The following is a 12588-nucleotide window of genomic DNA, read 5'->3' as shown; positions in this document are numbered from 1 at the left end:
CTGCCTGCGAGTGTCCTGGCTGGGGCAGGAGGGTGAACCCGGCCTTTGGAGCAAGATTTTTTTTTTTTTTTTAGTTTCATACACTATTTTACTGTGCAAACTTTCCGTGAGCTGGCACGGGGGTGTGGCGGGGATGAAGTGCCAGATGGGTCCGGAGGAGCTAAATGCATACATGTAATCTCGCTGTACGCTTTCGTAAAGTGTGCTCTGTGACGCTGGTTGGGACAAAGTCTGTGTAGCTGTCAGGCTGGTGGTTTTATTTCTTTTCTGTGCCTCCTTATGAAATGACTGCCTGCCGTGGCTCCAGAGTGAGCCAGGACTCGGCTCGGCTTGACTTGGGGCTTGAGGGGGAAATTGTGGCCCTGTTTTGACTTCCTCTAGGTGTTGGGTGTGAAGCTGTTTTATTTCGTGTATCCCAGCAAGCAGAGCAGAGTTTGTTAGGTCTGTAGTTTTAATTCTTGCACGTGTTTCCTACAGAAAGGACTAATTAGCGGAGTTACGGGAGGAGCAGATTGATATTTGGTAGGGTGGATTCTTCCTGGCATCATTAGTGTTGCTATTTAAGAGATCCCGTGTTATTAGTCCAATAAATAGCACTGAAACACCAAAGTAAATGATTGGGGATGAATGATTTCTTACCACCTCATTTTTCTGGAGGATGCAGTTATGAACAGAGAAGCAATTAAGGCCGTTGGCATCGTCTCTGGGGTTTATCACATCAAATCAACAGGGTAGCACTCCATGGTGTATATTTTAATGCAACAGAGATCAATCTGCGTGTCTGACTGACTCGTCATGTCAGACATGACATGCATAGTCGGAGCCCTGGCTTTGGGAAGAAGCTTTCCTTTCCCACAAGGATGTTAATTCCAAACTCCTGAAGTCACTGGCGGCTGTCGGACTTCTGTCCACGCTGGCGTGAGCATTTTAAATTCTGTCCCTTCTTGCAAATACCCGCTGTCACAAGAGACCTGAGTGCCAGCAGCCCTTTTAATGATGCTTGGGAGTGCTCAAGGGCAATATCAAATGTATACGGCGTAGTCTCTGTTGCATAATTTTTGCATGATAAACGTTTTAACACCAGGAGGACTTGGGCCGTAGCGAAGCGACTGGAAGCTGGAGAAGCGGCTCGGAGCGAGGTGCCGACAAGCTCAGCCCCTTGTAAGACCAAGCGCAAATGGAGATGTGGGAAAGGGATGGGATTGAGTAGCTGAAAATGTGCTGCATGGGGGAGCTGAACTTCATCTTTCCTGGCACCTGGGTCCTTGGTGGCTGTTCTGCAATGAAGATTTTGAAAAAAGATTGCTAATTCTCACTCGGTGATGGGAGTCTGAAAGCCATTTACAAGATTAAGGACTAGCAAGTTGGTAACTTGAACTTCTGTGAGCTTGGGAAACTTGAGAAAATCTTGCTCATGGGGCTGAAACGGGTAAGGACGGTGCGAGGAAGAATTTAACCGTTCATCTGTAGCCTTAATAAGAGGCTGACCTTTCCATCATGTTCACAATTCTGTCACTGTATTTGGAGGCATCTCAGTTTAAATGCTACATCAATGTCTGGGAACCGCGGAAGTCAATGGTGTGTCTCAAAATTGTGTACGAGTTATTTAGAGGAGGTGAGGGAAAGAACGTGAATCAGCAGCATGGAGTATCAGCTGAGCTGAAGCAGAAAGGGCAGTGACCGAGCGAGCGTCCCCGCAGAGCACCCTGGCCTGCTGAAAGTGTCCCTTCCCCCAGGCGGTCCCCAAAGCCACTGGGCAGCAGCAGCTGAGAAGCTTTGCAGAAGAACCGGTGGTCTGGTACTTCCCTGACTGCACGCAGGGCTCGAGGCATCAAAGCGCACGCAAGCAAATGCCCTCCTAGGAAATCTGCCTGTGGCTTTGCACGTGCGTGTGAACTCCCCGGGAAGGGGGGGGTGATGCAGAATAGGAGTGCTGAAAACCTCTGGGGTCCTGCCGTCGGCCCCTGCCCAGCGACACGTGTTCTTCCTGAGACCAAATGTGGCTAAAATACCGTTTTGAAGTATGTTCTGTCATGGTAAAACACATCTATGGACAGCTATATCCCTTTTCTTTAGCAAACATGAAAATTTAGCCTGCTCAGACCTTTGGCAGGAAAATCGAGCCTGAATTTGTGATACCAGGCACTCGTAAGATCTCTCGGTGAAATGGTAGGGCCTGCAGATTTATGTGACCTTTGCTCGCTGGCAGGGAGCAAACCTGTTGGTGATGGCTGTCTCGATTATGGGTCTCTTTTGGAACATATAAGCATTACCTTAGAGATTATAGCTGGCAGGGAACACAAGCTGCTGGATCGTCAAACCCATTTATCAGTCTGCTTGCCATTTGTATCTCCAGGTGGAGGAAATTGTTAACCACACTGCTGGAAGGCTCTAGCGCTTTTGTTAACTCTTTATTGCTGGGCTCAGTAAAAGATTAATATGGAAATGGGGGAGCGGTACTGGTCTGGTCTGCTTCAGCAATCTTCTGTTTCGCACCAGCCCTGTTGGGGCTTGTGTTTTTTGGCCTGCGGTTTTGATCCACGGGTGGTTGGTTTAAACTGACCCAGAGCTGAGGTGTGAATCGGCTTCTTGAGTTCAGTGGGGGGCACTGGCAAACCAGATTCAACTGGGGTTACCTGGCTAAACAGAATCTGGTCCTTAAACAAGGCTGGGATATCATCCCTTTTACTCTCAGCAGCTGATAACCCTCTGCCAAGTGTATGACAGAATTCGCCAGCAAACACCGTACATTTGTAGGATTTCAATTTTCTCCTTGGCAAAGTAACAACTTGGAGCTGACCTCTTGCTTCGTCTCTTTCTAAATGTCTCTCGGTGCCTGTTGTTCAGAAGAGAGCTTCCCTCTCCTTTGTCTTCGCAGATCCGTCTGGGTTTATTTTTGATGTGCAGTCCAATACTGTGATGGCCCAAGGAGGAACCTTTGAAAACATGAAGGAGAAGGTAAATGTGTCTTCTGAGACTTTAACTCACCACGTGCCGTGGAAGAGCTCCTGAACGCTGTATCTTCATCTCCTCTCTGAGATGAAATATGTTTCTGTCTGGGAGCTAACTGCAGCTCTGTCAAAAGCAAAATTTTATTCAGGCTAAATTGTCCTGGCACATTGAAGTTTTATAAGGGAGTCATCGTTGACGGTTTTTAGACTGCTCGCAGGAGGGTTGCTGTAGGCTCCGTGTGGGTTAAAGCAAATGGTGTACATGTTACCCTGTTTTCTTCTCTCTAGATCAGCGCGGTGCGTGCAATAGTCCCCAACAGGAGCAACAATGAGATTGTCCTTGTGCTGCAGCATTTTGACAACTGCGTGGACAAAACAGTGCAAGCATTTATGGAAGGTAACTGCTGCTGGTTTCTTGGCGGGGTTTGTGGCTTCGTAACTCGTACGTGCCAGGTTTACGGACCTACTTCTGAAGCAGCAATAGTCTTTGTGCAGAAAGGGCTGTGTGCAGTAAGTACACCAGGTACCAGAAGCTCACGTAGCTTCTCAGCCCATCCAAGTACAGACTCTATCCCCAAAGATAACTAACGGATGATTCTCTTCCCAAGTTTTAGTTGGTGTTTGTTCAACTAGGGGTCAAGGCAGGGATAAGCATTTGATAAAGGAGGTTTGATACTCAATTACAGAAACTCTTGGTCATGTGTACAAAATGGGAATGCCTTCAGCTTCGATAGTTGCTGTTTGTGCTTTGAAACCTGGCTCACAAATCTTCTCTTGGGTCTGGCTGGCATGCTGCATTAGATGGGTTTTCTGACCTTGGAAAAACAGGCTGTTGCTGGTGACAGTGCCTGTCACTTTGCAGCTCTTATTTCCGTGCTGGCCATCGCTGACAACTGCGCTTTGCCTCTGGCCTACAGAAGGTATGACAGCTATTCCTCAGACTGAGGGCATCCTGACACAGTCAGTGTCTCTGGGGAGAGAAGGCCAGCAGATATCTGACCTGAACGCAACCTTTGAGTTCAGAACATGCTCCAGCAGGGTTCCAAGGACCTAAACCTTTAGTATGACAGAGCCAAAGAGAAGATTTTTTTTTTTCTTTTTTTTTTCCTGGAAAGAGCTGGCACTGTGGCGTAAGGGAGTAGTCCCGTTCACCAGTGTGTTCCCAAAGCAAAAATGAAACCGATCCTTTTATTACACCAACTAAGAGAATTGAAACCTAGCTGCAGGAAGTGTCACAGCTGGCTCCAGGTATGGAGGCACTTCCACATGACCGGCAAAGAACTGGAGTGGATGCCTCCTCCATTGCTCATTGCTGCATTTTTTTTTTTCAGGCAATGCCAGTGAAGTACTGAAAGAATGGACTGTAACAGGCAAAAAAAAGGTAACGCTTTTTAAATATACTTTGCTGAGGCATTTATCTTTTTATTTTGAGGATTTAGACTACAGAGAACAAGTAGGCATTCCTCATGATTTAGGTGGGAAGAGAAACCGAAGAGCAAACGTGCATATTGATGTTAGCAGACCTGATGCACGGAGGTAATCACTAGGTTATCAGGTGCCTCGCTGTTCAGGGCAATGGTTTACAGGATAACTTCAGTGCAAGTTGTAAACGTCATCTTCTCGCCACATTTGCATTTAATTTACTTGTCAGACACATTGTGTCCGAGATAGCTTCTGAAAAAGGGTTCTAGACTTTCTGTCCTTGCAATCGCTTTTTTATTCTGCTGACCCTCTACAGAACCCCTAATCTGCACACACAGCCCCACACTGAAGTAAATCTTTTATCAGGTCCATTTATTTCAACAGAGCTCTGTAATTCACTGTTCAGATAGTCATGCTGTTCCATTTTTCATCGGTAACCTTTGGAGCTGAACAGTTGCGTTTAATGCAGAGCTCTGTGGAAATATATTTCTCTGTCACATAAGCTTTCTCAAGTGTTTTGCCTAGTTTGCTCAGACCTCTGTGAAAGGGTTAAATAAAGATTTGCAAAGTTTCAGTGCTTGATATTATAATATCTAAATCCACCAGGACAAGAATAAAATCATAATTATTCAAAAGGACTCCTATGAATACATGAAAAGCACCAGAATGAAACGGAGAGGGGGGAAAAATGTGACTGAATAGCCCTGTGTTGGGAAGTGAGGGAAGTTTTATCGGAGTGAGGTCTTGCAGAGCAGTGAGCACCCCCAGAAGCGAGCCGGCCGGTGCTGTGGGGTACGGCCACAAACCTCTCTGGTGTTTCCCATCAGTTATGCAGCCTTCATCTGATAATTGGTGCATTGCTCTTGTTGGCACACCATAGGAGAGGATAATGTATTCGTGCCTCATTAATGCCACTATATCTGTCCTCATTGTTGAATAAATCCCTCCTACTGTTAATAGGATCAACAGTCAGGCTGGCTGAAAAAGCATTTAATTCGGCTACTTTCAGCCAGTAAGCATAAGCTTAATTTTCCCTTCAGGAATTAGGCTTAACATTTTTTTTTTCCCCCTCTTTGTGGCGTGGATACCTAATCCTTAGAACAAGAAAAAGAAAACCAAACCGAAACCGCAAGCTGAATCGAGCCCTGGCCTCCCAGACCCCGGTAAATTGGTGTCCACTGAAGAGGAGCAGTCGGCAAACTTGGAGAAGGGTGGAATTAACGGTTTCCATGTCAACGGTTGTGCCCACGACACGGAGTCTGTGGACTCGCTCAGCGAAGGTTTGGATGCACTTTCAATTGATGCCAGAGAGCTGGAGGATTGCGAGTCTGCTGCACCAGACATGCCTGATAGAACAGGTTAGTCTCTATAAAGTAGCGCAGGAGATGGGCACCGAGTGTTTAAAAAGCAGAAGAGCTGCCTCCTGCTGTTTTGTGTTCCTTCTTCGTTTTGGGTCGGCTTTGAATACTGATTGGTTTGGATGGCTCTTCAGGAAAGAGCGGCTCACCTTGATTTCTGATTTTTTTGCTTGTTATGGTAAAGAGGCGGTCAGTGTTCTGCTGTCCTCTTCGAGTTCCCCTTTAAACGAGTGTGCTTTTCTACAGCAGTGCCTGAACTAGAGAATGGAATAGCAGACTTTGACACAAAATCGCTCATCATGCATCCTTCCCAGAGCCCTTCGTCTCTTAGACAGCGGCCTGAGCAGAGGAGCGCTAGCAGGTCTCTGTCCAGATCAACAGCGAACAATTCAACTCCTGCGTCCCTGTCTGTAACGCGGCTGGAAGATGTTTCAGTTTCACCTGCAAACAAGAAGCTAGGTAAGGCCCTGAGGGTCTGCGCGCTCTCCGATGTCGGAGCTGCTGGCCAAATTCTCACCACCTCTTCTGCGGTGTCCCTGACAGACACAGTGGTGAGGCATACTGGACTTTGATTTTAATGCAAGCTAACACGCTGCTTATTATCTGGCCAGTAACTTGCACTCTACTCCTCCTCTCCCCTATGCACAGCAGGAATCTTGACAGCAGTTTAGATGTAGTGCCTGGAGCGGCAAACCCATATGTGTGAGAGAAGCAGGGGAGGAAGCAGCCAGTCTCGCTGCATACGTTTAGCCCATTCTTCTGTGTGCTCCATCACAGAGCCTTTAGGTTGTTTCTCATCTTTTGTGAGAATTTGTTGAAAGGCCAGAAGTTCGGACCAGCCCTGTTACAAGAAGTGACAGCCTCCTTCTACGGGATTTTTTTTTTTTTCCCTCTTTCATGTGCTTTCTCCACAGCTGAGTTCTTAGGATAACGAGTGTGGACAGGAGGGACCTCGGAGACCCCGATTGTGATGGCGGTTATTGTACTTAGCTTAGGGAGGTGAGGTGGTGGTAGTTCACCTCCGTGCACGGGAAAGCTGTAAGGAGCGGTTGTTAATGTCGCTTGGCAGGGGGCAACTGCACTCCAGCGACCTCCAGAGGGTGTGGGCAAGGCGATGCACCCTGCTGGCGAGCAGGGACTAACCTTGGCAGCGATAACCAATCCTTTCGGCTCCTCATTTGAGGAAATAGCCTTAATTCTAGTTTCCGAGATAATTCCCTTCCCCAGGCAAACAATCATTTCATATCATTTAGTGATATGGCGTGTTGGTCTTTGGAGTAGACCGCATTTCACTTGTCTCTAGTCCCTAGCACAAAAGCAACTCAGAGATGCATTTGATTTCTCTCATGTATTTGAAAATGTGTGGGGACATCCCTGCCCACAGAAGGAAATTCTACAAGCCTTGGGAACACTTTCCCCAATAAGAAAATCTCTCAAACTGTCCCTGCTGAACCTAGTGCCTTTGTAATGGGGAAGAAAAATTTAAAACCAAGCAGTGTGTAGTTTTAAAATAAGAGGGAAAGCCATCTTTAGATTTATCCCTGCTGGGAGGATTTAGCAGTGTGATTGACATGGCTGTTTGAGTTCACTCTGTCTCTTGGTAGGTTCTAATATTGAAAAATCAGTGAAGGATCTCCAGCGCTGCACCGTTTCACTGGCTCGATACCGGGTTGTGGTGAAGGAGGAAATGGATGCTTCCATTAAGAAGATGAAGCAGGTCTTTGCTGAACTGCAGAGTAGGTAAGTTAAATGTAGGGACAGATCCAGGTGTTAAGGCTTAAGACCAATACATTTGGAATAAGACTTCAGCCTTCCATTCAGGTTAATGACTTGCTTGTGTTTGCCCTACCGCCCAAGCACTGTCCTTCAGCGTCTGGGAGGTCAGCATGTCGTAAAGAATAAACTGGAGTCTAAAGTCCCGTACTCTGACGTTTTTAGAAGCCGCCTCCGTGGGCAGCTTTGCAAGGCCTGCGTTCGCCTGTCGTCCCACACGTGCGGTGGGATGTCAGTAGGCTGCTCGAGGCTTTGGTGTGTCCATCAGGGTCTTTCATGTACAGACACGGGGCCGCAGTTCAAGACAGTTGTCCTGACCATCATAAAGTCATTTTAGACGCAGGTGATATGAGGAGCTCGCCAGATAACGTCCTGTTGGTTAGGTACTAACGTCAGCTGTGCTGGCAGGAGAACTGCTGGGCGCTCAGGGGGTGGTAGGAGGTGTCTTTTAGAAACAAACATTCATATTTGAAATCTTCCAGTTATGGTTGAATATAACATGGAAGAGAGGGATCCTTTTGAAGGTATAAGTACACATCAAAGATCATCCTGTGCAGTATTGCTTCCCCCGTTTTAAGCCAGGCTTTTAATACTGTGCATGATGTTCCCTACGAGTGTAATTGGGTCTTTTTTTTAATGAACACCTTTATTGGTTTGGATAAGTGCTTTAAGATTATATTCCGAAAGGCCTCACATCAGATACACTCGCTGTCTTGGCTGATTGAATCTATTACTGAGAAATTGTTCTTCTTGGTTATACAAATATGATTGCTTTTGGTAAAGAAATATTCCTAAGAAACTGCACAGAGAGTTCTCCTTGCCTGAAGTGAGTAACATTTGACAAGTAACTAAAATGCTGCTATCGCATTGAAGGATTAAAGTAGATATGTGGCAGACTTGCAAATCGGTGTCAAAAGCTGTCTGTGTCTGAAAACTGCATGTGGCCTCAAAGGCAAGAGTATTTAGCGATAGTGATGCAGAGAGCTGTATTCTGAAGCCTTTCAGCAAATTTTGTTGTTCAGCGTGGACTTTTTCTTGTGCTCGTACTTGTGTTGAACCAGGAAGTGCTCTCCTCAAGTAAGTGGAATGCTGTCCTGTATTTAAATTTGGCGTGTGCTAAAAATACTGACAAAAATGTTTATAGATGACTTGTAAACTTACCTGAGGAGACTAGACCAAACCGGAGGGGTAGGGTTAAAGGTCTCCGTGTGCCCTGACCTGCGTTTTCCTGCTAAGGGTTGTGGTCTCCAAGCCGAAGCCGGACGTGGAGCTCCCAACACCTCCTGTCTTTTGGAAAAGCTGCGATGTACGGGGATTCACCTTGTCAATAGCGGAGGGATTTGTAGCCCTAACTCAAGGATGTTTTTAGGAATATTATTTCTTACTTTGTTAGTGGCTTTGTCTACTGATTCAATATTATCACTGCATACAGTGGGTTTTTGTTGTTCAGTTTTTTGTCTGCCTCTCTGTACGCTTACAACATCTGTAAAAGCCTCTCCCTGGTATGGAAAATGTCATTCTTTTGGCTAACGCGTCTGGTTCTGTATAAGTAATTCCTCGCCCTTTGACTTACGTTACCATCTATAAAACACTTGCGTCACGTTCGGAAAGGTTAAAGACTCAAGTCCAGTCCCGCAGCATTGCTCCGATAAGCTGAGCCGGCAGCGGGTGAAGCAGGACGTGCGGTTCCGTGAGTGGGGAGGCGAGTGCCTGCCTGGAACGGGGCCATCGGGAACCTCCTTCAACAAATGCCAAGCGAAAGAGCTGCCCAGCAGGATGCCAGGTCTGTGCAGTCGATAAGCGGTGACTCTGCAGCCGGGGCCATTTGGCTCCGCAGAAAAAGATTCACTTTCCTTTTCCCGAAAGTGATGCAGTTGCTGGTGAGCTGAGGTGTAAATTGTACCTTCACGTTTTTTTTCTTGTTTGTTTTTGTTTTTCTAACTCCCTCCATGACCCAGAGAATAATGAGTGTGTTTTTAAATCCTGTGGCACAAGGCAGGATCCGATAGTTAAATCCTCTTGCTGAACTGCCTCTCCAGTTGGCTTTCTACCAAAGGAAAACCTGGTTTAAAAGCAGGTTTGTTCAACTGAAATAGGATATTGAGGTACCAAAGCTTGGACTGGTTTAACTTCTGCCTGTCAGGGCTGCCCTTCGGATGTGCTTTTAACCAGGGAGGCTTCCTAGAATTCTTCAACTTCATCTTAACCATCATATAAGCTAGACAACATGCTTATGTTAGATCTGTGGTCTGTAGGTAGGTGAGGGTGAAGAAGGAGACTCTAATGCTGGGGTCATGCCTATCTCAATCTCTGAAATCCGTCCTGTTTGAGTAGCAGATGTAGCAGTAGCTGCTTTGGCTTCCTATTTGGAGAGGATTTGCTCCTCTGGGCTGGACATGATCGGGTAACCTGAGCTAGGGAATCCTCATAGTCCTTAATTTCCTGAATATTTTTCTATCTGCTGACAGGGAAAGTAGCACATCAGGGGAAAAAAACCCAACCCTGAGCCTTTGTGAGTGGTGCGGGGAAGTTCAGCTTCAGCGCCGTGAGCTGAGGTGGGTGCGGGGCAGGGTTTGAGGTTTCTCACTGCTGAGGTCCCTGCTGGGCGCCTTGCGCCGCAGATCGCCCTTGCTTCCTCCTGCCAGGCGTGCTTCCAGCCGCCTTCGATTGCAGTCAATCTTTGAGATCGTTGTGTTTCAGCCCCAAGGAAAACTGACCCCAAAACCCGTAGCGTGCTTGTGCAAACAGCTCTTGTCTTTCACGGACAGACAATGTCCTGCAGGCACTGCTGGACCGAGCTGGCTTGCAGCTGAGGAGGGCATCTTCTCTAAGGGCTGGTCACAACCATGTGTTCAGTGTTATTTCATCTTCAGCAGTTATCTGCTTCCCCTTTTTCTTCCTTGTGCACTTCTTTAATGTCCTTTCTTAAAGCCCAGTCCTTCTGGCAGGGGCAGATGCGCTCTCTGTCCTGCATGGGATCTTGGCCCAGGACAGAGCAGTCGAGGAAGGCAGGTGTGTTTCTGAGCGGATCCGGCGGAAGGGAGGCGAGTTTGTTTGCCGAGAAGCCGTGCAGGATGGAGGAGCAGTGGGGTCTGATCAGAGTCACTCATCACGCAAACCTCGGGCAAAGCCACTTGACCTCTGTTCCTCAGCCAGCCCAACTGTAAAATTGGGTAAAGGACTCCAGCTGAGCTCTGCTGAGTAAATTAAATTACAAAGAGACGCAAGCTGTGATCTGTGCCAAGGTGCGTGCCTGTGTGCCTGCAGCCTGGTGGAGAAAGCCCAAAATGGCCCATATAAAGCGGGTGTTGGCTCTGCAGGAGCTGGGCGTGTGCCTGTGTGTTCAGGGAGGAGGCGTTGGGGTAAGGTGTAGCATGACCGAGTTCTGCAGCACGAGAGCCACGAGGCTGTTCCTGCACTCGAATTAATCATTAAGGCCGCGTTCACACCCGTATCTCTCTGAGCTCTGGGGGATTCCTGCCGCTGACGTGGCTCTGGGCAGAAGGCAGCTGGGGTATCTCCCTTTACGCTGCCCATCGGTGTTGGCAGAGCCAGGTTGAACCGCTCTGGGGATGGCTGGAAACAAGGTGAAGTCTTATTAGCGTAGCTTCTGACACGCGTCGTTGTATTTGCGCAGTTGGGCTGAGAGTGCCTGACCTGGATCAGGCCCCTGCTGTGCTACGAGCAGAAACAATTCCTGCCCTGAAAAGGCAGATGGACAGAGCGATAAATCAACAGAAGAAGCCAAATGTCAAAGCTGCTGTTCAGAGGGAATTGTTTAAATTGATCTTGCCTCAGCCCTCTCTGACATGCAGAGGAGCAGGAGCGATGGTTTGAGTTTGCATTTCAGATGCTCTGTGGTTTCCCTTTCAGATGGTCGCTAAAATAAATATTCTTCCTATTTTCAAGCAAACCTTTCTCACTAAAAAAGCGTGTGGTCAGCGTTGAAGGGCTGACCCTGCGCACCGCTGATATCTGAGTACCGTTTAGCGTCTGTGCTGCCAGTGTCATACAGCTAACACGTGAGAGGAAGACTCTGCTTTTATATTTAGAAAGCAGAAGCTGAAATGAACCCTATTAATAGGCTGGATGTCGAACGCGTTCAAGCCGCTGGCAGCAGCTGAACGAAGGTGAGCTGCAGCCGTGCAGGCTGAGGGCGGTGGAGGCGTAGCCTAGAGCGAAGCACAAAAGAAGCATTTGCAAGGGAGAGTGTCTGCAAGGGTCTGGATTCCTTACGGCCAGGAACAGAGCTGTGACCAGTACCTGCCCCTGTCCAGAATGGGAGGACTGGGATTTCCTCTCCGGCTTCCGTTGTAACCCGAGTTACTCGGTGTGCACATCTCCGGGGGTGAGAGCCCTCTGTGCACAGCCTGTGGGCAGCGGTTATGGGGGGCTCCCTGGGTGCTCTGCCTTACCGGAGGGTGCTCCATAGCCTGAATTTGCTAAATTTGGCCAGGCAGTAGCCGTGCAGTTCTTGCGTAAAGACTGCCGCCGTGATGCCCGGGGGAATCACAGTCTCACGGCACAGACGCACTTGAGGCACGCCGGAGCCTCCTGGCGAGCGGAGATGCTTCGCTGTGACCCACTCAGGTGTTCCCTCCGTGACCAAAAAATCCTCAGACCGTAAGGGACTCCCGGATCGTGGACCTGTGTTGGCTCCGGGTGACCTGCCGACTGGCAGGAGGTCACGTCCTTGTCCCTGCTGCGCCCTGTGGAAGGGCGTGCATGCTCTCGCGTGGGTCCTGCAGCCCTGTGGGGATCAGCAGGGTACGTGCCTCCCGAGAAGCGGGACAGAGCACCGGAACCCAGGTTTCTGGGTTGGTGGGCCAATTTGGTAGGCTTAAGTAAGCTAAAGAGGGCATAAGGGTGAAGCATTGCTTCACAACCCGGCACCTGAGGGGCTGCCTTGGAGGGGACGGGTGCCCGAAGGCCCGGCGTCCTGCTCCTGCTGTTGTGCCTCCTCATCCTGCCCCACTGCTCGTTAGTTTTGTGTTTTGAGTGACTCTTTTAAACATCGTGCCCTAGTTTTCTATGGTGATAAAGTCCAGCGGAGTGCAGCTTCCCCCAACACCACAGCTGCCGTT

The 12588-nt window shown here is 48.4% G+C and overlaps 1 protein-coding gene across 2 annotated transcripts in view; it reads left to right on the top strand.

The window, feature by feature from the left end:
- SPATS2 (spermatogenesis associated serine rich 2) overlaps positions 1–12588 on the top strand; it is a 31201-nt gene that overhangs the window by 13874 nt on the left and 4739 nt on the right. The window contains exons 3-8 of one of the 2 annotated variants that reach the window (XM_072847258.1): positions 2879–2958; positions 3240–3348; positions 4283–4332; positions 5473–5731; positions 5981–6190; positions 7336–7471. In XM_072847258.1, the coding sequence (XP_072703359.1) occupies positions 2879–2958; positions 3240–3348; positions 4283–4332; positions 5473–5731; positions 5981–6190; positions 7336–7471 (844 nt within the window). Of the gene's footprint in view, positions 1–2878; positions 2959–3239; positions 3349–4282; positions 4333–5472; positions 5732–5977; positions 6191–7335; positions 7472–12588 lie in introns of both variants that reach the window. The other variant, XM_072847257.1, reaches the window with a different exon arrangement.

This window comes from Ciconia boyciana, chromosome 27, assembly GCF_034638445.1.
Source record: "Ciconia boyciana chromosome 27, ASM3463844v1, whole genome shotgun sequence".
In the NCBI taxonomy this organism is placed as follows: Eukaryota; Metazoa; Chordata; class Aves; order Ciconiiformes; family Ciconiidae; genus Ciconia; species Ciconia boyciana.
This window is presented reverse-complemented; position numbering and strand designations above follow the sequence as displayed.